We start from the raw sequence: 27,834 nt of genomic DNA on the forward strand, positions 1-27,834 counted from the left end.
CCAGCGGGGAGGGAAGCCGGCAGCCCGCAGCTGCCGGGCTCCGTGAAGGAGAGCCCGCAGTGGGGCCGCCCCGGAGAGCCCCTGGGAGGCCGCAGAAGGCGGGTGAGTTTGGCGAACATTGGAAAGGGGGGGGGGGGCACACAGGTGCATTATTATTATTATTATTATTATTATTATTATTATTATTATTTAGATTTGTATGGTAAAAGAGCTGCTGCAAAGGGTAGAAAAAGGGGAGGGTTCATAAGCAGAAAAAAGCTGTGCTTGTGTGTGTGAGAGAGAGAGAAGGCCACAAGTATCCCACACAAGGACACATTTCTTTGAATATCACTGGCTTTTCCTTCATATCCCTCTGTACTGAGGGAAGGGAATGCGAGGCTCCCTCCATGAAAGGGCCAGCTGGGGATCCTGAAAAAAAAAGAAAAGGGGGCTTTAAACCCCCCCCCCTTTCAGAAGCCTGGATGGTTTTGCCCCAGAGGGGGTCTCAGACTTGGCCCCTCCCTCCTTCTCCTGAGGTGGGGAGTGGCTGTCATCCTCCCCCCCCCCAGTTTACCTGGTGCGCCTGGAAGGGCAGAGTCCCTTCAGGAGAGGGCAGGTGCAGGGCCTTCTTTGCACACACACCAAATTTACACACACACTCCCAGAAGGGAGAAGGCTCTGGGGAAAGAAAGAGGCCCCTGCCCACCCAACCTAGGGGAGTTGACGCCTCAAACATGATCTAAGTTTTGCCCACAAGATCATATGCTGCAATGTCCTGCCTGTCAAAGACTACTTCAGCTTCAACCACAACAACACAAGAGCACACAACAGATTCAAGCTTAATATTAACCGCTCCAAACTTGACTGTAAAAAATACGACTTTAGTAATAGAGTTGTTGAACCGTGGAACTCATGACCGGACTCTGTAGTATCATCCCCTAACCCCCAACACTTTACCCTTGGATTATCCACGGTTGACCTATCCAGATTCTTAAGAGGTCAGTAAGGGGCAAGTACAAGTGCACTAGAGTGCCTTCCGTCCCCTGTCCTATTGCTCTCCTATATCTCCTATACCTTTCTTCTATTCCTATATCTCTCTTTCACTGATACGTTCTATTCCTATATCTTCTCTTCTATTTTTTCTTAGATATATTTTACTATGAGTGTATCCTCTATAACCTTCATCATGTATTTTACTATGTGTTTACCCACTAAAACCCTCATTGTGTTTTGGACAAAATCAATCAATCAATCAATATCTCCTTATCTTCTCTACTATATGTAACCTTCATTACGTATTATTGTGCATTGGACAAAATAAATAAATAAATAAAATAAACGATGGGAAGGATGGGACCCACCCATGGTCCTGCCTTCACCCTAATTCGGGTGGGGCAGGGAATGGAGGTTAGTGGAGCTTTCCCGCCTTCCTTCACCAGTTTGAACCAGGGCGGCCCAACTTATTCCAGTCCAAGGAGGAGCCTCTGCTAGTAAGGAGAGGCCCCTCTGACCGAGATGGCAGGCGGGATTGGGACTCAGAGCTCTGCCCCTTCAGGCAGCTCCCCTCCCTCCTTCCCCAAGACCCTCGGCCCTTGAATGGGGGCCAACGTGCCCACAGCAAAACAAAACTTAACTTGGATGTACATATAAAGTCTTGCTTTTGTTTATTGCAATATTCAAATTTGTTTACAAGGTTTCAACTCCTTATCTTCTTCTTCAGGACAAAATGACTTCTCATTTCTTTTGATTCCAAGCCATGTGGTTTTCTGTGCAATAGGGATTGCTAATACTGTTATAGTCATTTAGATTGACGAGGCTTCCAAAACAGAAATGTTCCATATATGGCTGGGGGTGTCATTGCTTTCATCTGTGGGGTTGTTGTTTTTTTTTAAACTTAGCACTTAGGAAGCTGGGATTCCCTGGTGGTCTCCCATCTAAATATCAACGAGGCCAAACTGACATCAGAGCTCAGAGTGGGCTGCTTAGCTATTGCCATTTTACATATAATTAAAATAAAACATAATTAATACCTTCAGTCTTTTATTTAGCAATTCCCCATCCCATGTACAATTTGATGATACCTTTTGGAGGTTCCTTAAGGTCAGAGTTTTAGGGCTATATGCAGCTCAGGTGTTGCGTCTGATTTTTTAAAAGAGTCCCTTTCGTTCAGTTGGCAATGTATTGGGTGTTGTCAGGCATAATAATGCTGAATTCAGCATGGCAGAGCTGCCCATCTCATTCTTGGCTCTCACCTGTCTATCATCTGCCACTAAAATGCTGCAGTGGACTGTTGCATCCAAGCTGCAAAGAAGCCAGCACAGGACTAAGGGCAAAAACTGGAGAAACATTTGTTCAGTAAACCTGCAAAATCTACATCTTTCCCTGCATCTGATTTTTTGCCCTATGAAGAAAAAGAGGGGGGGGGGGGGTAGAGGGAGGGAGAGCTGCAGGAGGCTGCAGTGGCAGGCAGGGGAGGATGGGCTTGCTGGTACATCATCTTGACAGTGACCTTGTGTGGTCTTACATTGTGAAAGACTAAAAGGTTGGAAACTTCTTATACTTAACAAATATTTACTTTTTTTAAAATATAAACTTTATTAATTTTCAATAAAAAGACATACAAACTTACAAATATTTAAACACATAGTAGGGGTTACAATTACCCCTCTTTTCTAGAAGTCAATTTTTAATACAGATAAAAAGGATAAAATCTTAAATCTTTAAGTCAAAATAATATTCTAATTGAAAAGAAGAATTTTGTTTACACATTCTAATACACTTAAAATTAAATTGATGAAAAAAGAAAAAAACCCAACAAACAATATCAACAGCTAAAAATATCAGTAACTTTGGATTATATTCATACAGTTTTCATAACCTTATATTGAACTTTATTCTTATCTATCCATATATAAACTTTGTTCCAAATAGAATAAAAGTCAGAGCAGTGATCCCTCGTTTATCGCGGGGGATGCGTTCCAAGACCACCCGTGAAAAACGAATTTTGGTGAAGTAGAGGAAAGATATTTTTTTATGTGTTTAACAAGTATTTGGACTTTTAAAACCTACCCTTTGCATTAAACAATTATTCTATAATGTTTCTCAGCTGGAACTACATGTGATATCCTACCAGTTTCTTTAATAGAGTACAGTAGCCCTGTAGAAGAATTTTATGAATTTGTAATAGATTTCAAATTTTCAATGGATTTAAGCCCCCTTTGAAAACCCGTGAAGTAGCGAATCCGCGAAAGATGAACTGCGAAGTAGCAAGGGATTACTGTACTGAGTTCTGATCCACTACGACACCTGGATCCTACTCCCAGTTGTCCCTGTGGAGCCACATTCTCCTTATTCTATATCTGCGTGCGTGGTTTTTTCTTGCCTGTGCCTGATCTTCATTTCCTCTTTCTACTTACTGCCTACGGCCTCCTAAGGTTAACGCTCATCCAAAGTGTCAGCATCCCCACTTAGTGTTATCAGGTAGATGTAGCACACACACCTTCCCTTCTTTGCTTTCCTTTCCCCTTCCTTCTCCCCTTTCCTGCCCCCCCACCAAGGAGCTGTCCCTCGTCTCCTGCCACTTGGGGCTCCCCCCGCCCCCTCTAGTTTTGTTGCTGGACCTTAGCCCCCTTTCCAAATGAACCCTTGATCTGTGGATCCGATCAGCTTGAAGCGTAGGGACTTTTCAGGGTTCCTTATGGCAGTGTTTCCCAACCTTGGCAACTTGAAGATATTTGGACTTCAACTCCCAGAATTCCCCAGCCAGCGAATGCTGGCTGGGGAATTCTGGGACTTGAAGTCCAGATATCTTCAAGTTGCCAAGGTTGGGAAACACTGCCTTATGGAATGGCTCCAGCAGCTGGCTCCTTTCAGCAAGGGAGGGAAAGAGGGGGGAAGAGAAAGAAAGAGATGGGGAAAGAGACTGAGAGAAAGAAGTGGGGGAAAACACGAACAGGATAAATGGCTGCTTTGAAAGGATTTGAGGTTGGGGTTGAAGGTTTCTCAGCCTCTGTGTCTCTTCCAATGGTGAGACCATACTTGGAGTCCTGTGTACAGTTCTGGTCACCTCACCTCAAGAAGGATATAATGGAACTGGAAAAGGTGCAAAAAAGGGCAACGTATGATCAAGGAAATGGAGACCCTCCCTCATGAAACCAAGTTGCAACGCCTTGGTCTCTTCAGCCTTGAAAAACAGAGTTTAAAAAAATCATATAAAATCATGCATAGGATAGAAAAGGTGGATAGGGAAAAATTCTTTTCTCTATCACACAATACTAGGACGAGGGGGCCCTCCCTAAAGCTCACAGGTAAGAAAGTGAGGACAAATCAAGGGAAATATTTCTTCAACCAGAGGGTCCTTGGTTTATGGAATTCACTTCCAGAAGAGGTCGTGACAGCTGTCAGCCTAGATAGCTTCAAGGCAGGATTAGACAGATTCATGGATGCCAAGTGTGTCAGTGGTTATTTAAATGGATGTCCAAGTGTCTATCCCTCTATGTTGGTTAAGGCAGGCAGGATTCCCTTGAATACCATTTGTTGGGGGTCAAAGGAAAGGGAGGGTTTTGCCTTCTCTTTCGGCTCAAGATCCCCATGGACAATTGGTTGGCCACTGTGTGACACAGAATGCTGGACTTGATGGGTTTTGGCCTGATTATTGGCCTTCTTATGTTCTTATGTTCCTGTTCCACAGGCTCAGCCCCGGGGAGGATGTGGAAGATGACCGACCAGCCTCGGATGCCATCCGGTCCTTCCACAGCAAATGTTTCTTGCCTTCCCTGGGAAGAGACAGCCCCCCCTTCCCAAAGGCTCAGCCATCGCTCAGCTGCTGAGCCTGGAACAGACGTCGGGTGGAGAGACGCATCTGGAAACGAGCTGATCTTTGCCTTAGAGGAGGAGGAGGAGGAGGAGGCTCCCGCTTCAGACTCAGCCAACGGTTTTTCCTTTAAGGAAGCTGACCGCAAAGCAGCCCCCTTCTGTGGATTGTCCTCCTCTCCCCCATTTCCCCTTGAATCGGACTTCTCTCCTGCACTCCCCCTTTCTCACTCCCTTTCTCCAACTCACTCGGCATCTCGGAGATCAGCTGGCCTGGAAAACTCCCACAGCCCCAAACCCTCCATCAGTCTAGTGAAGTCCCCCTCGATTGAAATCGAGCCTCGGGAAGGCGCCTCGCTCAAGCCCCACCAGCCTTTGCTGAGCCTGGTCAAATCCATCTCCACTGAAATTTCCCGCCTGGAGCCCGAGGTGACGCTCTCCAAATCCGACTCGAAGCTCAACGTTCACCTCTGGCGACAAATCACCCAGCCCAGGAACAAAAATGGCGATTCCAGGACGGCCCCCTCCTCTCCCAGTGACTCTCCTTCCGAGAGCAAGGGCAGCTTCTTCAAGGCTCAGGAGGCCAAGTTTGAGGACACCAAACGGAGGTTTTCGGAAGCCATGCAGGAGCCCCTCAGCAGGCTCAGCAAAATCATCGGGGACGAGAACAACGTGTCCCCCAAGCTTCGGTTGCCCCTCTCCGGGCACCAGCAAGGGGCTGATTTCCTTTCCCATCACTTCAAGGGGTCTCCCATCCTGGAGAGCAATTTGGAGCATCCCTTCCCTGAGACCGATTGGAGGGAGACCATCTCATCGGGGAGAGGGGCAACGGGAGAGCGGGAGTGGGACCCCTCTCCCCTGGGCCAGCTCGAAGAGGAGGGGTCCTGTGAGGATGCCCACCAGGAGGAGGAAGACGAGACGGCTGGGAAAGAAGGCAAGGCCACAGGGGAAAGGCAGGCTCCCCCGCCCCCCAAGTGCTGTAGCCCCGTGCCATGCAAAGTCCTCACTTGGATTGCCCTCTTGGCCTACAATTACCTGGTCCTCCCACTGCCTCCTTATGTCTCTGGCCTCTGCCTTGGCTTAGCCTGCGGCTTCCTCCTGGGCCTCCTGGTCATTTCGCTGCTGGTGCCAACGCGTGCCCGGTCCCCACAGAAGTGGCCCCCTCTTCTGGCCATGCCGCCCTCGCAGGTGGCGCCTCAGCAGCCCTGGGACCACCGCGTGCTCAAGGTAGGTTGTGGTTGCAAAATAGCACTGGGCCCCTTCAGATCAAGCATTGATTTTAAAAACTTCTTCAGTTTGTTAAGTTGTCTAGAACAGTGTTTCCCAACCTTGGCAACTTGAAGATATCTGGACTTCAACTCCCAGAATTCTGGGACTTGAAGTCCAAATATCTTCAAGTTGCCAAGGTTGGGAAACACTGGTCTAGAGCAATAATAAAGCAGTCTTTAAAAAACTAAGTAATAATTTGAACATTCTACAGACATTCTATTGACATCCTTACATCCAGTTCAGCAGAAAATAAAAATCTGCATGTCTCTCTCAGCAATTTGCCTCCTTGCAGCTAGTTTCAGTTTCAGTTTAGCAGGGTTTAGCAGTCCGGTACAACTCACTCTTCACTACCAAGCAACTGATGAGCAATTGAATTGGCCTCCCGGAATACCACCGATCAACTATTGTAGGTGGCGGGGATTGCGGCCAGTCACTGCCCTCGGCATTTGCTGCCACTTGAGAATGATGGAGCCTTCGTTGACCATAGGCGATGGTGACGGGGAGCGGCAGCAAACAGCAGCGATAGGCGGCGAACAGCAACAGCAGCAAACAGTGGAGGCAAGCATTGGTGGCAAACGATGGCAATGGTGGCAATCCCCTCCCACCTAAGACAGCTCATTGGTGGTGTTTCAGGGGACCAAACTCCAACCACCAATCAGCTGCTCGGCAGTGGAGAGTCCGGTATTTCCCAGCGATGGCAGCAGCTCAGCTCAGTTGACCAGTGGTGGCTGCAATGGAGTCGAGCACTGAGGAGCCGCATGCTGGACCTGCAAGAAGGAACTGAAGCTGGCCAGGCTGTTTGCCCTGTGCTGCAAGGACGCTGGCCAGATGAATACCGGATAGATGCTGGGAAGCAGAGGCAGAATTTTTTTTCCTTGTTTTTCTCCTTTAAAGCTAATGCACGTCTTATGGTCCGGTCCATCTTACAGTGTGAAAAATACAGTAATTCTTTACATACAATGCAATTTACCTCCCCACCCACCCCTTTTTTTTTTGAATTGGTCCTTTTCATTTGAACAGTGTGTAGCCTTCTAGCACTTCCAAGCCTTGAGACTGGCCATGAAAAACTACCCAAGTGATTGCAATAATTTGAGGGTACCTTCATTAAACCCTAAAGAAGGTGTCAGGTTGGGAAATGTGGATAACTAAAGTAGATGCAAGGAGATGGAGAGACAAGGAAGGGATGCGAGTCAAGACATTCAGACCAAAACGTAGGAAGCCGATTCATTATACTGTTAGCAAAAAATGCAGGCAAATTTCTCTGGGACTTTTTTTCATGCGGCAGTTACTTTAATGTTGAGGTGGACAACCGTGTGGTAGCTTTGTACACAGAGCCGTACACACTACAATGCCTCCTTTCATCAGTAGGGCAGGAGTGTACTGTACACCAGTGTTTCCCAACCTTGGCAACTTGAAGATATTTGGACTTCAACTCCCAGAATTCCCCAGCCAGCGAATGCTGGCTGGGGACTTCTGGGAGTTGAAGTCCAGATATCTTCAAGTTGCCAAGGTTGGGAAACACTGGTGTACAATGCCAAGGTTGGGGAACACTGGTTGCCAAGTTGCCAAGGTTGGGAAACACTGGTGTACAGTGCCAAAGTTGGGAAACACTGCTGTACACACCTGGTTTCTGCAGTTGTCAGAAAGAGGTTTTCCCTCCTTGGTATGAGGACCTGGATTGTGGGGGCAATAGCCTAGCTCTGTTAAAAAAGTGCTATTGCTAATATGTTGTAAGCCGCCCTGAGTCTAAGGAGAAGGGCGGCATAAAAATTGAATAAATAAATAAATAATAAAATAAATAAATTTCTAAAGAAAGTGGATATGAGAGCTCCTTCTTTATTCCAACAAATGCAGGTCAATGAATAATATCAAGCAGGATAGAGACAGATAGGTTTTTACTCTTCTTTTGGAACATTCACCGACTAAAATGAATTCTTCTTTTCCAGGGATGGATGAACGAAATGCATTTTTATGACCCTGAGACTTATCATCCTTCTCTGACTCATTCCGTATTTGTGACCTTGGAAAACTCCAACCTGACGTTATCTTATCCCCAAAGCAGCATCCCCCGGCGAGCCACCTTTGGGGAAGAAAACTTTGAGGTGGCTTTTGTGACCCACCGACTTTATGAGATGAGTGGAGCCAAGGTATTCTTCCTCGACAACGTATCTGATGGAATGGTGTAGACCAGTGATTTTTAACCTTTTTTGAGCCGCGGCACATTTTTTACATTTATGAAAAGTTTGGACAAAAAAATTCTCTCTCTTCCTCCCTTTCGCTCTATTTCTCTCTCCTTCTTTCTCTCCCTTCCTTCCTTTTTCTTTCTTTCTCTCTCTCCATCCCTCTTTCTTTCTCTTCCTTCCTTCCTCTCTTTTTTGCTCTCTTTCTCTCTCCCTCCCTACCTCCCTCTATGTCTTTTTCTCTCTCTCCTTCCCTCCCTCTCTTTCTCTCTCTCTCTTGCTTTCTTTCTCTTGTTCTCTTTCTCTCTCTCTTGCTTTCTTTCTCTCTCTCTTGTTCTCTTTCTCTCTCTCTCGCTCTTTCTCTCTCTTGCTTTCTTTCTCTCTCTCTCTTGCTTTCTTTCTCTTTCTTTCTCTCTCTCTCTGAGCTTCACGGCACACTGGTTGAAAAACACTGGTGTAGACATATGTGTAGTAAGTACGTATATTAAATCTGGTGGAGAGGCCAGGAGAGCTTTCAGCCTTTCATTCCTCCAGCTGCAGGTATGGCTCGGCCTAAGAGGTGCCCCATAGATAAATTGGACGTTTTAGAGACCCCCACAGGAAGTTCTCCCTTTCTGCAAATGAAGCTTTTCTTCTATCGTGATCCAGAAGGGATTCAAGTATCTCAGCAGTCAGTCAGGTCCCACAGGGTCGTCCTACTCCAGGTACCGTCAGCCAGACAATGTCATCTGGCGGGGCCTAAGGGAAAAGCCTTCTCTGTGGTGGCCCCGGCCTTTTGGAACCAACTCCCTCCATAGATTTGTTCTGGCCTTTCACAAGGCCCTGAAGAGCCATCTTTGCCGGCAGGCCTGTGGGGGCTCTGAGTGTTAAGAATCAACTCCGTCCTATGTTATGAATGACTAGATCCAGCGGAATGAATGTGGATGGTTGTGTTTTTTAGGATTAATGGGTTTTTTATAATTTTTAGTATTTTTAACATTAGATTTCTCATGCATGTTGTATTTGTATTTATTTTGTTGTAAGCTGCCCTGAGTCAGTTGAGAAAGGCGGCATAGAAATCTAATTAAATAATAAATAAATAAATAAATAAATAAAGTCCTCCTCTTCCTGCTGTACTGATTCAAATTTTAGTTTAGTTTCCTAGCTGCCGTACTAACTTCTCAAAGATATTTTTAGTTTATTACTTATAAAATAGGATGATCAGGCAGCTCCTGCCCCACAAAACACTTTCAGAAGGAAGTTAACATTGAAATGGCTCAGAACTCATTGAGTGACCCATTCTTGTGAGATTTGGGAGACTTTATGGGAGAGGTCTTAGGCTAATCATTCTTGCCGTGGGATCACAGGATTTGGGCCTTCTACAGCAAGGTCTCAGGGGATTCAAACCCCAAAGTTTCAAAGATTCCTGGAGGACTCCTTGAGAAGTAGATCTGACGGTCAGCAGTTCAAATCTCATCACCGGCTCAAGGTTGACTCAGCCTTCCATCCTTCCGAGGTGGGTAAAATGAGGACCCGGATTGTGGGGGCAATAGGCTGGCTCTGTTAAAAAGTGCTATTGCTCGAAGGGGCGTACATAAGTGCACTGGTGTGCCTTTCATCCCCTGTCCAATTGTCTTTCCTTTCTTTCACCTATCATATATATTCTCTTCCTTTCATATATCCTCTCCTCTAAGTTCACTTTTATCCTTATATATATTACCACATGTCTATTTTTCTTCCTATGTATTTGTGTATTGGACGAATGAATGAATGAATGAATGAATGAATGAATGAATGAATGAATAAATGAATAAATGAATAAATAAATAAACAAACAAACATGTTGTAAGCCGCCCTGAGTCTAAGGAGAAGGGCGGCATAAAAATTGAATGAATGAATGAATGAATGAATGAATGAATAAATAAATAAATAAATAAATAAATTTGAGTTGTGAAAAGGTTGCTGTTATTGCTGCTTTTTCATGGAGAAGGTGGCTGGATTCTCTTGTGTTTTTAAATTGCCTTTTGTTTTCCAGGTCTTCCTCTCCCCACCTGGGCTGGCTCGCAAGAGGATGTGGAACAAAAAATACCCCATATGCCTCCTTTTCCCCGGAGAAGCGGCTCTGAAGACCGAAGGCCCAGGCGTGGACTCTCCAGGAGAGGAGAAGCCGAAGGAGACAAAAGCATCAGGGCAAAGCGCAGCTGAAGCCCCAGAACAGATACTTTATCTTTTTGGCAGAACGGGCAGGGATAAGGAGGAGTGGTATCAATATCTCCGAAGGGCCTGCCAAGCGGAACCCCATGAACTGCCCCACACCAGCCAAGGCGAACTCCTCTCAGGTAAAGGCTGGGAACCATGGGTCCAACTCACGGGGTCCTTGAATAGCTGGCCTCTTCATTTGCAGGAACAGAATGAGGAAATCCTGGGATGTTTTGTTTAATTCAATTGAATGGCCTCTGTTTTCGTCTTGACCCAATCCATGTCTTTGTTGCCCCCTCTGTCCTAGGCCCGGGGGGGGGCATCCTAAGGGTCAGGCTGCACTGCTAGAGCAGTGTTTCCCAACCTTGGCAACTTGAAGATGTTTGGACTTCAACTCCCAGAATTCCCCAGCCAGCAAATGCTGGCTGGGGAATTCTGGGAGTTGAAGTCCAAACATCTTCAAGTTGCCAAGGTTGGGAAACACTGTGCTAGAGCATCCACAGGTGGGGGGGGGGGGGAATAAAAAAAGCTGTGCATTAAAAAAAGAGTGTGGGGGCTCTTGGCTTTCTTTGACTCCCTCCCCAGGGGCTGCAAACTTTTACATCGTCTCACTTGAGCCCAGCAGCTGCTTCTTCAGTTAACAAGCGTAAAATTGGGTGGGGTGGGGTGAGGAAGTAAAAGGACCACTGAGGACCGAGCTGGATTAGAACCTACTGAGGGGTCTCTCACTTATTATTTATTTGTTGGATTTATATGCCCCAATACAAAATATCTTAAATCCAATTAAATTTAAAACTAGCTAGCCTAAAACTCGTTTTAAAAACCAACCATTCCCATTCAAACAAGCAGAGGTACCTTTCATTCATCGGCCAGGGGGCTAGGATCTAATGGCCCCAAGCCTGATGGCACCAATGAGTCTACAACCACAAGTGGTGGGTTTTTTTCCTGTGATTCTCTGTGCTTAATCTGGTCTTTCAGATCTTCCATCATCACTATAACTGAATCCATTGGTCTTGCTGTGGGGTTGTCTTTTGCATAATGTGGCCTAAATGTGATGATTTGAGTCTCTCTTTTGTGCCTCAGGTGGGAAATATGGGTTGCTTGGTTTGATGATACATTTGTTTGGGGCTTTTTGTGTTGTTTGTAGTATTCTCTGGAATCCTGAACCTGATTGGAGTGATTTTCATTAAAAGCAAAACCTTTACCAATAAAAGCTCCTGTTAAAGACAGCAAATTCTGGTTATCAGCAACCACTCCTGTTATTTCCTCAAGCAGCCCCAAAATTCATGACGTTGATATTGCTGCACTCCCAGTCCGGACCAGTCCTGTCATCTAACTGTTATAATGGTCCTTCCTTCTCTTGCTCAGGTATCATCCAGTCGATTCCTGCCGGAAAAGAGATCCCTGATCACGGCAGCAGCAGCACCGAAGACGCGCTCCCTGCCACGAAGCCCCAGGAGCTGAGCATCGATAGCCGAGAGAAACTCTTATTGGATTACAATGTGTATATGTCCCAAATCATTCCGTCAGTGACTGACTCCGACCCAAAGTCCTGCTCCAATGTAGCAGACAGCCCTGGGCCCAGAAAGGTGAGCGAATCTTGTGGAAATCGCAGGAAAAGCGGTTAGTGAATGAAGCTGCAACTGCATGTTTGATCTTATAAAAGATTGGTTGCAAAGTTACTTTTTCACTACTGTTGTAACTGCAAACCGTCACCGAACGAGCCAGTTGTTAAACAAGGATTATTATCTTTATATAAAATTGAACAAGTTAAACGCAGTATTTTTTTTAAAAATGTATCAAATGCAATTTAAAGATTAGGAATTGTTTTTCAAAGCTCCTTTTAAAAAAATTGAACAACAACAATGGTCTACTGTGATCAATGAGGTTTGATTATTCAGAATTTATTTTGGACATTTTGTAAGATACCTATTATTCTTTGCTATTTAGAAGTAGTTTATTCTCTCTTCCAGCCAAAATTGCTCCTCCAAAACTCCCCATTTTATGTTCTCAGATCTTCCGTCTTACAAAATAAATTTTAAAATCTCCTAATTTTTGATAAGAGAGAGAGAGAGAGACTGCACTGAGTTTATGGTAAAGTGTGTGACATTCAATTTGTTGAAAACTTAAAGCCGATGGTACCATTCCCAAGTATTCAGAGTTTGCTGAAATAATTTGAATGCCAACTTTCAAACCCATAAAGTAAACATACCATCTTTCCAACAAAATAAAATACCGCCTAATCTCAAGGCCATTTGCAAAAGGGGAAGTCATAAATATTAAGAAGAGAAATTCCTCTCTTGATTTTATGTATGATGTACTTCCCAGCCTTTAAAATGCCCCCACTTATTTTCGCCAGTTCTCCTGATTTACTTAGTGAGAACTTTAAATGATGTTTAAATCTTGCCAGTGCACGTGGCCATAATAATCCAGCAAGATGAGTGATCTATTTCCCTTTTGTTCTTTTCAGCTCCCTGGGGATGAAAATCTGATCCCCAACAACCCAGCCACAGTTTGGGTCAATGCAATGCTCGGGCGAATGTTTTGGGACTTCCTAAGGGAGAAATATTGGGCAGATCAAGTTTCAGATAAAATCCAGAAGAAACTGGGCAGAATCAAGGTGAGAAAAGGGGCTTTCCTTTTGTTGTGATTCAGTCTGAGGCTCCTCAGGGAACGGCTGGAACTCTGCCGGCTCCAGGCTCAGAGGGGGAGGACGAGGAACAGGTGGAGGAGGAGGACCAGGCAGATGGGGAAGAGGAATGTCAGGACAAGGAGGAGGGAGAACAGCCTGAGACCCCCGGGGGGGAGCTCTCCCCAGCGAGTAGCCTGGAGTCATTAGATGAGAACGCACAAGCCATCATAGATATGAGGCAGAGAAGGGCAGCACAAAGAAGGGGACAATTAGCCAGGTTTTGCCATCCCTAATAGGCAACAGCTGGGTTTGGGTGTGGTTCTCCTCAGAAAGGTTGAAAAGGCAGGCCCGCCCTTCCTGTATTGTGGAGAGTTATCTTTTGGGAGTCCTGTGACCTTGCTTCGATCCTTGGCGTCTCTGATTCTGGCTTGTGGCCTCGAAGGCTGAAAACTTGGGAGAGGCGTGGGTTTTATTATCTACAGTGGTGTGTGTGCCAGCAAGAAGCCTGTTGTATTGTCTGGCCGTCATGACTTTTCTGTGAAGCTTCATAGCATTCCAGTTTGTAAGAACAGTTTTTGTTATCTGTGTTTGTTTTCAAGGATATAAAATGACTTTGCTTTTTACCAGCGTGTCTGGATACTCTTTTTAGTTGGTGTTGACGTCTGGGGGAACCCAGACAGAACACCTTTGTCTTCTTGAGCAAACTTCCAGGGGGCAAAGAAGCCCTGCTGTCCAGGAAGAAGACTAAGACACGCAGAAGGCTTTGCTTCCTGCCTCCAAAGGCAGAATTGGAAGCAGATTTGCTCATCCGCATGATGTAGGCATGTGCTCCACCCTCCATCCCCACAGCACACTCACGAATTCACCAACCATGTTGAAGCCTAGAACGTCAGGCAACTCAGTACACACATTATTAGATGATGGTTTTGTAAGTAAAGCAAACCGACATGCCCCAAACCAGTGGAGTAAACCATAGGGTGAAGAGCTCAGTTCTTTCTCCTAGAGCGGCATTGAATTTTTGAGTGCTGCCGACTGTGTCACCGTATTTAGATTTAAGCAGCCAGAGAGGCTTTTTTTTAAAAATTAAATTTTTTAATTAAATTTTATTACAACCACAAAAAAATACTTAAAAGAAAACGTGCCCAACACCAATAAAACCCCACCGCCATTTAGGGGGTTAAATTTTTTGCAATAAATTTCAATTTCTTCCTTAGCTCCGGTTTACATTTCTTTACATACAAAAAGTGATTGGAATTTATTTTTCACATTGTCGTCATAAATTCTACTTAAGATATAATTTTTCACCTTATTCCATCGTGCCATCAGCTTCTCCAATTTATTTTCATCAAAGTTATTTAATCTTATTTCCATAATTTCGAAGTGGGTGTGGTCCACCATGTACCAGTACCAATTCTGGATTGTCCATTTATTGCTATCCTTCCACCCTAATACCACTACTGCTTGAGCGCTTTCCAAAGCTGCTGTTTTGATTTCTTTAAATTCTCGTAATTCCCCATATTTAACTAATATTGCTAATTTTTTCGTAATTATCCAATTAATGTTTAGCATATTATTTATTTCATTCTGTACTTCCTTCCAAAATTTTTGAACTTCAACACATTCCCAGAGCATATGCATAAAAACTCCTTTTATTTGGCAACCATGCCAGCAATTTCCTTTCCCTTTCCTCTGGAAGTGTGCTAGTTTTACTGGCGTGAAATACTGACGCTGCTACATGCAAATGGATTGGCTGATATGGTGGACCACAACAAAGGCACTAGAGAGGCAGATACTGGTTCCATCAGAGAATTAGCTGGCTCTGGGAATGGGACTGGTGGACAGTTGTGAAATGCTACAGAAGAGCAGACTCCTTTTGTAGCTTCTAAATACTTAGTAACTTTCCCACCTCAAGCCAAGAGGCAGTTAGAAAGTGGCTCAAAGACATGATGTCCTCTCTGATAATAATAATAATTATTATTATTATTATTATTATTATTATTTATAAGATTTGTATACCGCCCCTCTCCGAAGACTCAGGGTGGCTCACAACACAACGACAATATAGTACAGCACAAATCTAATATTAAAAAAAATAAAAAACTAATTTAAAATACATTATCACAAAAGACATCTACTACAGTCATACACACTCAATCCAACTAGTCATAAAACAGGAGTCAGAAAAAAAGGGGGGCATCAATTCCCCCACGCCTGGCGACAGTGGTGAGTCTTCAGCATTTTGCGGAAGGCGAGGAGGGTAGGGGCGGTTCGAATCTCCAGGGGGAGTTGATTCCAGAGGGCCGGGGGCCACCACAGAGAAGGCTCTTCCCCTGGGTCCCACCAGACGACATTGCTTAGTCAACGGGACCCAGAGAAGGCCAACTCTGTGGGACCTAATCGGCCGCTGGGATTTGTGCGGCAGAAGGCGGTCTCGGAGGTATTCTGGTCCGATGCCACTTAGCGCTTTATAGGTCATTACCAACACTTTGAATTGTGACCGGAAACTGATAGGCAGCCAGTGTAGGCCACGGAGTGTTGATGAGACATGGGCATATCTACGAAAGCTCATGATTGCTCTCGCGGCCACATTCTGCATGATGAAGGGAGGTACAAACAGACAAATCTGCTTTCCAAGGTCGTGCTGCCCGGTCCCTTTTTATTTGCAAGAAACCCAACCAAGGGACACGCTCTGGATCTTGCTGCCTTCTGTGCCTGTGGGCAGCCTGGCAGCTGCTTCCTTCCTCTCTTTGCCTCTCCTGATGGTCAGCTTCTTTCCTCCTTCCTTTGCTCTGATGCAGCTGCCGTATTTCATGGAGGAGCTCACCCTGACGGACCTGGAAATGGGGACCTCCATCCCACACATACTCAGCACTTCCGGCCCCACCGTGGACAGCCGAGGTAGGTTTTGGTGACCGGTCAGCCGGTGATTCTCACTTCTCTTGTGGCCCACGTGAGCCTGGAAGGGGATGGGACTTTTTCCCTCCGCCGGTTGGATGAAGCTCTTTCTTCCGCAGTAGCTGATAGGCCGCTGCGTTTTCTCCCTCGCCAAAAGGCCCCTAGCTCTTCGCCCCAGCCCTTTCGTCACAAAAATCCACATTCAGCCACAGCCTTTTGGCCACATGGGACACTTCGCCACCGTCCAATCAGAACAGTCCTAACAAAATGCTACTTTGGGAAGGAAAGAATGGGACAGTTCGCCTCCTCTTGAGTTATCCTTCCCTGTTTGCAGAGAGACAGAGGTCCGTTCATGCTGTGGGCATCTAGACGATCCCATGCCCTTTTCACCCCCTCCTCTGTTCATATGGAGAGTCCCCAAAGTGGGGGGGGGCTTTGGGGGAAAAAGAGTTGGCGGGCTAATGATCCCGCTAATGATCCTTCCCTGTTTGCAGAGAGAGAGAGGTCCGTTCATGGTCTGGGCATCTAGACGATCCCATGCCTTCTTCACCCCCTCCTCTGTTCATGTTGTGGGTCTCCAAAGTGGGGGGGAGGGGGCTTTGGGGGAAATGCCTGGAAGGGGAGCAGCCTGGATTGGCTGGTTCCCTCCAAACCTCTCTGGGAGGGAGCTCTGTTTTTGCAAGCGGCCTGTTCCACACTTGCATAGCTGGGAACAGTGGGGCATGATGTGGATGGGAGAGATTGAAAACTGAAAGGAGAAATCCAGTTAACAAAAGGAGGAATTATTCAGGCTCTAGACAGGACCAGCCTGGATATGTGCCACATTCCTTCAAGAAAAGCAGCCACTCAGGATTTGGAACACCTGCTCCTGGGGAGGATGCTTTGCCTCCAAACAAGTGATTCCTGCCTCCAGGCACGCAGGCATCAAAGCCAAAAGGAGACCCTCCTTATATCATGATGTCAGTCTGCATAATTTCTCCAAGAAGGTCATGATGCACAGGATGCCACGTGCTCCTTGTGAATGCCTCTGTCCACATACTAAGGTCTTATACCAAAACAAAACAAAAGTGATTGAGTTAAATATGAAACGTGATTCAGAGCAATGTTTCACTTATCCTACCACTGGGTGGGTTTACACATTATTGTTAGCCACGGTTTATTTAGCCATACTTTAAGGATGAAAGCTATAGCATACCAAGTCATTGTTACCAGTAGCAATGGCAGAGTTAAAGCAGAGCAATCCTGGGGCCTAACGTGCCCTGTGAAGTCAGCCACCCTCTTTGGAGGACAGGAGGTGGAGCAGCCCTCGGTGGCCTTAGACGTTCAACCTGAGAAGGGAGGACAGAACTCCAGTGGGGATTTTCTGTATTCAGAGGAGATCCATAATCCCCGATCTGTTCTTGAAGTCGTTCATCAGCCAGGAATGATCTTCCTTCTTCCACCAGCCATTTTCCGAGAGCACCGTTTCTTGAAGTCTGGTCCTAGAGCTCCTGGGATTCCCTAAGGCTCTCTCAGATGCCCATAAAACCAAAATTATTTGTCAGCCTATTTTGAAAAATAATACAATATTAAAATCTCATCAAACATTTGTAAAAAATGGTAGGAGCAAAAAATGTGCTAATTTAATAATAATAATAATAATAGTAATAATAATAATAATAGTAATAGTAATAATAATAATTTATTAGATTTGTATGCCACCCTTCTCCGTAGACTTGGAGCATCTCACAACAAAATAATAACAGTATAACAAATCGAATATTAAAAACATCTAAAAACCGAACATTAAAACCATACAATCAGACCATGCGTAAACTATATGAGCCCGGGGGTATCTTAGTTCCCCCATGCCTGGCGACAAAGATGGGTCTTTAGCAACTTACGAAAGGCAAGGAAGGTAGGGGCAGTTCTGATATCTGGGGGGAGTTGATTCTAGGGGGCCGGGGCCGCCACAGAGAAGGCTCTTCCCCTGGGCCCTGCCAGCCGATACTGTTTAGTTGACGGGACCCGGAGAAGGCCAACTCTGTGGGACCTAATCGGACGCTGGGATTCGTGTGGCAATACAGTAAATATTGATAACTAAAACCCACACAAGCAAAAGATCTTTTGGGATTCCCCATATTTTTTAAATGTGGGAAGGGATCCTGAGAAGGAAAAGGTTTAAGAAACACTGTTCTGCAATAAACCGTTTGCATTTCAGGTATAATCCAGCCCAGCTGGCACCAGATCAAACCCCAGAAGGCAAACCACACCCTGTAACTCTCCTTTGGGCTTCTTTCTGGCTCTGCAGGCCTCTGGGTGGATATGGAGGTGACCTATCAAGGAACCCTGAAGATGACCCTGGAGACCAAGATGAACTTGTATAAACTAGGCAAAGAAGACCCGGAGGAAGAAAACGGGACGGCAGATCAGGACAGAAAAGGGTGAGAGTTCTTGGGACCTTTTCTTAGCTGCTCCCCCACGCGGGATTTTGCTTCTGTGCATGCGTGGAAGCAAAGAAGTCAGGTGGAAATTGCCGTAATCTCACGGGAGGAAGCTCGCATGAGATTTTCGACGATTTCTTTGCTCCTGCGCATGAGCAGAGGCGAAGAAAGGCTTTTTTATTGGTTACCGTCAGGCAACGGTTCCTCGCTCCTGGCGTTCTCCCGGAGACTGGCCCAGGCAACGGTGCATGTCCGGTGGGCGGGCGCGTGTGTATCGCGTGAGATTCGGCTTCTGCACATGGGGAAGCACAATTTCCCGTGTGTGGGGGTGCACGGGGGCACAGGCAGGGATGCGCAGCCTCCAGGGGTGGGGCCCTCCCTGGCCCCCTGCCGAGCTACTTCGGAAGCCGCTCTGTTCTCCAGCCATTTCCTCCCCCTGTGACCGAATCCTTTTTATCCTCACCCTGTGTGTACGTCCCTGTCCTTAGGATTCCCTCCTTAATATCAGGGAAAGGAATTAGAACCGCCGTGCAGTCTCTAATCCTGACACCCTCTCCACCCCCCATGGCAGTGCCAAGGACAAACCTTGCTAAAGCTGCTCACCTGGGTCTCCTTCTCCTTGCAGGATGAGGCCCCGCCTGGAGCTGCTGGCCGAGAGTGATGCGGAGTCCTCCACCGCCGGATCCTCGGAGGAGGAAGACCCGCCCCTTGTGGAACTCCCGGGGGCCCACGGAGAAAGGAAGGTCCCTCCTGGCGGCGCTGAAGGGTAACCGTCAACAAAACAATGTCGTTTGGTGGGCCCCAGGGGAAGAGCCTTCTCTGTGGCGCCCCCGGCCCTCTGGAACCAACTCCCCCCGGATATTAGAATTGCCCCCACCCTCCTCACCTTTCGTAAGCTCCTTAAAACCTACCTCTGCCGTCAGGCATGGGGGAACTGAGATATCCTTTCCCCCTAGGCCTTTACAATTCATGCATGGTATGTTTGTTTGTTTGTTTGTTTGTTTGTATGTATGTTTGGTTTTATAAATAAGGGTTTTTTAATTGTTTTAGTATTAGTTTTAGTATTGGATTTACATGATGTTTTGTACTATTGTTGTTAGCCGCCCCCAGTCTACGGGAGGGGCGGCATACAAACAAACAAACAAACAAACAAACAAACAACTAACTAACCTCCTGGGGGGCCATCGCCCGTGTCCCCACAATCACCTCTAGCATTCCCCCGTCACGACCTGGTCTGAGCAGGTGGGCCTCGTGTCCAGCCGAGGAGGGGGAGAACCGGAGCCCCGGTCCTTAGCGGTAACTCTGCCAGTCCTTTCGCACCAGAGCACACACCCGTTATCTGAGAGAGAGATCCGCTGGGCTGCTTTGGGTGCGAGCAGAGGGAGGTTTTGGGAATGTTGGGAGCAGTCAAAACTTTTCCCTACCGGTTCTGTGGACGTGGCTTGGTGGACGTGGCAGGGGAAGGATGTTGCAAAATCTCTATTCCCACCCCATTATGGGGCCAGAATGGTATTTGAAGTGGTATTTGCTGGTTCTCAGAACTACTCAAATTTCCCGCTACCGGTTCTCCAGAACCTGTCAGAACCTGCTGGACTTAACCCCTGGCTAGGAGGCATTGAGTAAGTAAGGCAGGAGATTGTGAGTTCTAGACCCACCTTAGGCATGAAAGCCTGCTGGGTGATAGAAACATAGAAACATAGAAGACTGACGGCAGAAAAAGACCTCATGATCCATCTAGTCTGCCCTTATACTATTTCCTGTATTTTATCTTAGGATGGATATATGTTTATCCCAGGCATGTTTAAATTCAGTTACTGTGGATTTACCAACCACGTCTGCTGGAAGTTTGTTCCAAGGATCTACTACTCTTTCAGTGAAACAATATTTTCTCACGTTGCTTTTGATCACTTTCCTATTAAAAACACTTCCCTCCTGGACCTTATTTAACCCTTTAACATATTTAAATGTTTCGATCATGTCCCCCTGATCGTGGGCCAGTCGATCTCTCAGCCCAACCCATCTCACTGGGTTCTTGGGAAAGAAGGAAGAGGAAGGCGGCAAACACCTTGAGTTATTTATAAAAACAAGGCAGGATAAATAAACAAACATATAGCATTGGGCCAGAAAATACAATCAAATAATGGTAAAATTATAAACAAAATTCTTAAAAAGTAATAGATGTAATGGGTTGCAATAAAAGAAAGCCATGGGGGGTTGGACCCGATGACCCTGGAGGTCCCTTTCAACTCTATGATTCTATGATTCTAATTAAGAATTTAAGTATTTCTTTCTAAATTCCAACTTGGTTGGTTGGTTCTGGACTCATTGTAAATGGAGTCGTGGGGGGCATAATAGATAATGTCCCCCACTTGACCAATCGCCGAGAAGTTGTTAGGCAAAGAACTTACAAAGCTCTTTCCTTTTGAGATATGCGGAGGACACGCAGGCAAAGGGATGTTGAAGCCCTTCTCAGTGAAACACTAGCTTTGCTCTTGAGGTATAGATATACTGTATTTTGTAGTGACGGTACCAATATTTTCTTTGCCAAGAGTTAAATTGAGGTTAGAATTCATCTGACATGGCATGTATCCGTGGCGATGCCGTCAGGATTATGGTATCTGATAGAGAAGGGTTTTAGCCCCAAGGGTCTCAGCAAAGGGTAGTTGATCACTCTCAGTTCTGATATGGCGTCCACAGAATGGAATACAAGAAAAATCAGGATGTGGCCGCTGACACTGGCTCCGAATGAGCTTAGAAAGGTATCCTGCCTATTAGAAAGGTCAAACTTAGAACCAGGGAGACGAGACAGCCTAGATGTAACAGGCTGTACTTAAAGGCGGAAGTACTCAATAAAGATATCCCTCGTGTGTTTAGTACTGCGACCGTTGAGGAACAAGGCCCCGTTCATCCTCTGGGCAACAGTCCATCTTTCTAATATAGAATTTTAGAATAGAAGAGAGCTGGAAGGGATTTTGGAGATCTTCTAGTCCAACCCCCTGCTCAGGCAGGAAACCCTGTACCATTTCATACAAATGTCAAGATTCCGACTGATCAACCAATGGTTGTCTAATCTCTTCTTTAAAAATTCCAGTGCTGGAGTATTCACAACTCCTGGGGGCAATTTGTTCTACTGGTTGATTGTTCTCACTATGAAGAAATGTCTCCTTAGTTCTAAGTTCTCTCTTTGATTGGTTTCCCTCCATTTCTTCTTCTCTCACCTTCATGTGCTTTGGAGAATAGCCTGACTCTGTCTTCTTTGGGGCAGCCCCTGAGATAATGGAAGGCTGCTATCATGTCACCCTTGGTCCTTGTTTTCATTAAACTAGACATACCCAATTCCAGCAACCGTTCTTTGAGTAGCCAAAAGTGATCTTCTTCTACTTTTTTCTTAGCTACACTAGTGGTGGCAGCACCAGTCGGAAGATTTTGCGTTTTGTGGACAAGATTGCCAAGTCCAAATATTTCCAGAAAGCTACTGAAAATGAATTCATTAAGAAGAAGATGGAAGAGGTTTCCAACACTCCACTGCTTTTGACTGTGGAGGTCCAAGATTTCATGGGCACATTGGCTGTGAACATCCCTCCACCTCCAACAGATCGAATCTGGTAGGTGCCCAGGGAGTAGAAGTAGGGGACCAAACCTTCTGGTTGAGTCTAGCAAAGATGAGGCTGCATGAGCTTTGAGCGTTATCCTAAAGAGGCATCATGGACTGGAAGGAGAAGTGAAGACTTTTCAGTAAACCATACAGTATCTCTCTGACAGTAGGCAGGACAGCAGCAGGCGGAAGGAAAATTCATAAAAGGAAAGTTCTCCGGGTCCTGTCAACTAAACAATGACGTTTGGCGGGACCCAGGGGAAGAGCCTTCTCTGTGGCTGCCCCGGCCCTCTGGAGCCAACTCCCCCGGAGATTAGAATTGCCCCCACCCTCCTCGCCTTTTGTAATTTCCTTAAAACCCACCTCTGCCGTCAGGCATGGGGGAACTGAGATACTCTTTCCCCCTAGGCCTTTACAATTTATGCATGGTATGCTTGTTTGTAGGTATGATTGGTTTTAAAATAAGGGTTTTTTAGTTGTTTTAGTATTGGATTTATATGCTGTTTTTTATTATTGTTGTTAGCCGCCCCGACTCTACGGAGAGGGGCAGCATATAAATCCAATCAATCAATCAATCAATCAATCAATCAATCAATTAAAAAAAAAATGAATGAATGAATGAATGAATGAATGAATGGTTGAGATGGTCCTGGCAGCTCTTCTCCTAAATTCTCCCGAGTTCTGGATTTCTAGAGCAGCGTTTCCCAACCTTGGCAACTTGAAGATATTTGGACTTCAACTCCCAGAATTCCCCAGCCAGCGAATGCTGGCTGGGGAATTCTGGGAGTTGAAGTCCAGATATCTTCAAGTTGCCAAGGTTGGGAAACACTGTTCTAGAGCATAAACATGGCTTCTCCATATGGATTAAGCAAAAGTGAAGCAACAGATGCTGTCAAGGAACAAAACATGCGATTATATTTTTTCCACATCTACCTTCAATATTCTTTTACAAAATAGAATTTGATTCCAGGCATCTCCAACCTATGTGAAATAATGGCCCATCCTTGTGCTCACTCTCAACCTCAACTGATTTTAACTAGAGACTAGTTAAATACGTCAAGATTAAAGAACTAGAGATCCTCTGGGTTTACTTAAATATAACCCACTTTATGTATTTATTTACAGGAAAGGAAAGATGTAGCCATCGTTAATTCAATGTTTTCTATAAATATGGTACAGCTCCTAGAAACGTGGTTAGCAAAGCCAATATTGAGAGATGTTGGTAGTTGTGGTTCAACCAGATCTGGGCCATGAATAAGACAGAAGTGTAACAAGAGGCAGAGGGCTAGTTGTAAACAGATAACTTCGGGATTTTTTCTTTTGAACTCCCATTGGGAACTAGAGAGCCTTTAGTCCCCAGGTGCAGTCCCATTTTAGTTGAGCAAAGAAGGGGTGAATATGGCGTTCCGTGTTTGTTCTGCCTACTGGAAAATGTTGTGTTTGGGCCTGGGCCAGCCGTTGCTCCCACAGATGGGAGAGACGCGGCACAAAGTGAATGTGAAAGCCTGGCTGACAGCCAGGATGATGTGGCAGACAGCCAGGAAGATGTGGCAGACAGTCAGGAGGATTCAGCAGACAGCCCAGGGGATTTGGCCTGCAGTCCCTCAGACAGTCTGTCCTCGCTCAGTTCGTCTGCAGATCAATACATTGATTTACGTAGCCGAAGAGCTATGCAAAGAAGGGATCGCTTTAAGGAGTATTACAAATCATTATAGGAGCACCTGGGTTGGGTGTGGTTCCCTTAATGAGGGCTAAAGGGATAAAAAGGGAACTAGGGCCAAGGCAAACTGTGACTATTTATCTGTGTTGTTTTGTGGTTCCTGCTTCGAAGTTTCTGTGCCGTTGGAGTTTTCAACCCAGCTTTGTCAGATAAGTGGGAGGTGAAAACTCTGGGACTTGCTGTGTGCTTCAAAGATTCAAAAGGACTCCTGAAACGTCTTTGCTCATTCCAGGTTGTCTTTGTTTGTTTTTCCCTGTGTTTTTTGTATGCGGCTGAAGTAAGCCTTGCATTGTTTTCGGACATTAAGAACTGTTTTTTGAGTCAGCTATTTTTGTTTATCTAATACAAGTTTGCTGATTAGCAGAGCACGTGTGTGTTTGATTTCTTTTCACTGGACTATTACGCATTGCCGAGCGAGTCAGGCAGAACAGAAAAGATGCAACTTCCAGCAGAAAAGACAGAGGGAGTGTAAGAATGCTGCAGAGGGAAAGGAAGTAAAACCACTTTTGCCATCCTGCCCCAGGTACAGCTTCCGGATCCCGCCACAGCTGGATATGAAGGTGCGGCCACAGCTAGGAGAACGGGAGGTCACCTTCCCCCACGTCACGGAGTGGATTGAGAAGAAGCTCCAGCATGAATTTCAGGTACTTGTCGATGGGGAAGGATTGGGAGGGATCGTAAGCTGGACTCATCTCAGGTCCTTTAGCGATAAACCTGGGCAGTTCTTGCCGTCCTAAGAGGCGTTGAGAGCTCCCCGATTAAGCACATTTGACAAGGACTCAAGCAGGAGGCAACTGAAGGTGTGATGGCCGAACCTCGTTCCCCAGGAAGCTTTTAAGATGCAAGGCTCGTTTCTCCCTGTTCAATTTGGCAAGAGGTTTAGGTGACATGGAAAGCTTCCCCCTTTTCTAATTGCTGCAGAAAGGAAAAAGCAAACCACCGGCCCTTTTGGGTAGTACAGGACTGAACCCCGGGGACTGTTCATACCACACACTGTATATAATTGGGGTTGTGAGGCCGTTTTCTTGACCCAGTTTGTTAAACTGCACAATGGGCTGATTTGCAGCATATTAAATCATGCCCCAAACCCAAGAAACAAGTGACGATAATTCTAACCAAACTAATGTGTTGTGCATATACGGTAACGTTAATGGAAGTGGCTAAAAAGCTGATAGAGGGGACCCCCGGGAACAGTTATTCCTGGGGAAAGCAGAGTCATTTCCCCCCTTTCCTTTAGGGCAGTGATGACAAACCTTCAGTTCAGACTTACCGGAGTTCATTTATTTATTTATTAGATTTGTATGCCGCCCCTCTCCGTACACTCGGGGCGGCTCACAGCAATAATAAACAATATATAACAAATCTAATAATTTTAAAAAAACATTAAAAACCCCATTATTAAAAGCAAACATACATACAAGCATACCATACATAACTGTATAGGCCCGGGGGAGATGTTTCAGTTCTCCCATGCCTGACGGCAAAGGTGGGTTTTAAGGAGTTTACGAAAGGCGAGGAGGATGGGGGCAGTTCTAATCTCTGGGGGGAGCTGCACGATCAGGAAACTCTGCACGATCAGGAAACTCCAGATCGTGCAGAATGCAGCTGCGAGAGCAGTCATGGGCTTACCTAGGTATGCCCATGTTTCACCAACACTCCGCAGTCTGCATTGGTTGCCGATCAATTTCCGGTCACAATTCAAAGTGTTGGTTATGACCTTTAAAGCCCTTCATGGCATTGGACCAGAATATCTCCGAGACCGCCTGCTGCCGCACGAATCCCAGCGACCGATTAGGTCCCACAGAGTTGGCCTCCTCCGGGTCCCGTCAACTAAACAATGTCGGTTGGCGGGCCCCAGAGGAAGAGCCTTCTCTGTGGCAGCCCCGGCCCTCTGGAACCAACTCCCCCCGGAGATTAGAACTGCCCCTACTCTCCTTGCCTTTCGTAAGCTCCTTAAGACCCACCTTTGTCATCAGGCATGGGGGAACTGAGACATCTCCCACGGGCATTTACAATTTATGAATGGTATGTCTGGATGTATGTTTGTTTAGAAAATGGGCTTTTTAAAATATTTTTAAATAGTAATTTAGATTTGTTATAAACTGTTTTTCACTTTGCTGTGAGCTGCCCCAAGTCTGCGGAGAGGGGCGGCATACAAATCTAAATAATAAATAAAATAAATAAATAATAAAATAGCAAGGAGCCGCCCTTGTTAACAGTCGCTCTGCATCCTCTGAAAGGTTCACTTCCGCCACTTTGACCACTGGCTTCCTTTCCACAGCCACCCCCTTAGTAAGAGTGGAGGAGGCTACAGTGCTTCATCAAGCCTTTGATTTGCACGCTTCCAGGCAGATTTAATTTCAATTTTTCATTCTTCCTTCCCATCAGAAAATTTTAGTGATGCCAAATATGGATGATCTCATCTTACCTCTGATGCATTCTGGTTTGGAGTCCCAGCCTCCGACAGAAGGACCACGGGAAAAACTTCTAGCTGAGGATGTCAGAACCCTGTGAGAGGTGGTTGCCCTGCTCTCGTTTCTGGAGGGAGCTAACCGGTGACCTGGTCGTAGGAGGACAAAGGTTCTCCTCCAGGGGCCCCTGCTGGCCTCTCTTCTCTCTGGAACTGTCTTCAGACAAAGGGGATTTGTCCGGAGGAAGAAGATACAAAAGGTAGGTGACAAACACCCTGTGTGGCCAAGAAAGAAAAGGCAGCGGAGATGCCAGGACCCCCGGCTGCTTGGGATTCTCTCCATGTTGCATCTCTGCAAGTAACTTTAGTTTTAAGTATCGGTTCAATGGCAATAACGTTGAACGGGGTCTCTGTGAAGGAGGAAATAAGTGTGAAAGACCCCTCCGGGTAGGGGAGACAGAAGCTGATTGGAGTTGAGGACTCAAAACTGCTCAGCAATTCCCATTTCAGCCTTGAGGAAGGAAAGATGCTTGGAAGAACGAGCAAGATGTCCTACCACACCATCTGGGCTATCCACAGTCTTCAATGGCACTTTCTGGGCCATCGGCAGCCTGAGAGCCGGCTACTGACGCTTTGATCCTGAACTTATTCTGACCCCAGTGTGGGCTGAAGACTAAGAATACGGGGCAACCCTCCTCAGTCCTGATCCAAAGGTCTCAAATGAAACATGACCCACTTTGAGATTTAAAACATGCTTCAGTTCAGAAACTGCTGGGGCCAGGGAGAAGGTGGGCGCTGGCAGGGAGCCTCCTCTCTGGGCGTTAGCTGAAAGCACCGACTGCTGCCGCCAGGGGACCCAGGCGCTTTCCTACCTGAGTGGCATGGATTCCCTAACAGCCTTTATTCTCCCCCCCAACCCCCATTCCCCCGCGCGCATTGTCTTCCTATCTACACGCACAGCAAACTGCAGGAGACTTGAAGCTGATCTGGGGAGGCCCAGGGCCACAGAGCAGCTCCACCGGGCCTGCTGCTGCCGTCTTGTCCCCTTGCACCAATGCAACGTTTCAAGAAAGCCATAGCAATGCACAGGCCGACATTCAGGAACTGGGCACTTCTACAAGGGCTTTGCCAATCTTGGCTAATATGGGCATCCGATGGCTGTAAGAACAGGAGGGAAGGAGGTGAAAGAAACAAAGACTCAAATCAGTCCTTGAAGTGGTTCCCCCCCCCCCCTTCCTGCTGCACTTGATCGTTAAATGCCCAAAATCACCGGGAGTTTGGCAGTATATATGTTCAATAAATTATTATTACTCATGTGGCAGAGAAATTAAACATTAAAGCATTCTGGCACCACTTATGTAGGATGGATTTGAATTTAGTCAACAAAACATGATTAAATAAGCCATAGCTAATACACCCTAAGGGTCACGCTTTTTCCAAGTTTTTTTTTTAATCCTCATGTTTCATGGGTAAAGACTATTTACTTGAGATCTAGAGATTGGCATAAAAATAAAGTTTTAAAACACCTTTCTTTGTTTAAAGGCTTTTAACTAATTGACGTTAGCAGTGTCTTGAAAATCAAAATTTCCTATGATCTGGTTGGAAGCCACATGAGTAGCATTATCTTCACATTGGATTGGCATATCAAATGTGATGATGTCACTTCCCCTTTGGTGCCCCCCCCCTTTGCTCATGAATGTTCCTCTGGTAACCTGAAAAGATAATATTCAATATCAAACTG

The 27,834-nt window shown here is 46.0% G+C and overlaps 1 protein-coding gene across 2 annotated transcripts; it reads left to right on the forward strand.

Moving 5' to 3' along the window:
• Positions 1-27,621, forward strand: LOC139172137 (testis-expressed protein 2-like). Of its 2 annotated transcripts, none has more exons than XM_070760929.1 (12): positions 1-102; positions 4,670-6,018; positions 8,007-8,207; positions 10,255-10,558; positions 11,787-12,007; positions 12,889-13,038; positions 15,849-15,948; positions 18,236-18,368; positions 18,994-19,134; positions 21,761-21,973; positions 24,207-24,327; positions 26,072-27,621. In XM_070760929.1, exons 2-12 carry the CDS (start codon positions 4,687-4,689, stop codon positions 26,195-26,197), a joined length of 3,042 nt encoding a protein of 1,013 aa, XP_070617030.1. In that variant the 5' UTR covers positions 1-102; positions 4,670-4,686; the 3' UTR covers positions 26,198-27,621. The 2 variants fall into 2 exon arrangements, with proteins under 2 accessions (XP_070617030.1, XP_070617029.1); XM_070760928.1 differs by lacking the exon at positions 1-102 and adding an exon at positions 959-977.
• The last annotated feature ends 213 nt before the right edge of the window (positions 27,622-27,834 follow it).

This window comes from Erythrolamprus reginae, chromosome 9 (assembly GCF_031021105.1).
Source record: "Erythrolamprus reginae isolate rEryReg1 chromosome 9, rEryReg1.hap1, whole genome shotgun sequence".
Classification (NCBI taxonomy): Eukaryota; Metazoa; Chordata; class Lepidosauria; order Squamata; family Dipsadidae; genus Erythrolamprus; species Erythrolamprus reginae.

What these genes read in the sequence shown, in the direction of transcription:
- LOC139172137 (XM_070760929.1), top strand. Translation starts at nt 4,687, where the DNA reads ATGTGGAAGATGACCGACCAGCCTCGGATGCCATCCGGTCCTTCCACA. An exon ending in ACAGCCCTGGGCCCAGAAAG is followed by an intron (nt 12,008 to 12,888) that starts GTGAGCGAATCT and finishes TGTTCTTTTCAG; the next exon opens with CTCCCTGGGGATGAAAATCT. An exon ending in GCAGATCAGGACAGAAAAGG is followed by an intron (nt 18,369 to 18,993) that starts GTGAGAGTTCTT and finishes TTCTCCTTGCAG; the next exon opens with GATGAGGCCCCGCCTGGAGC.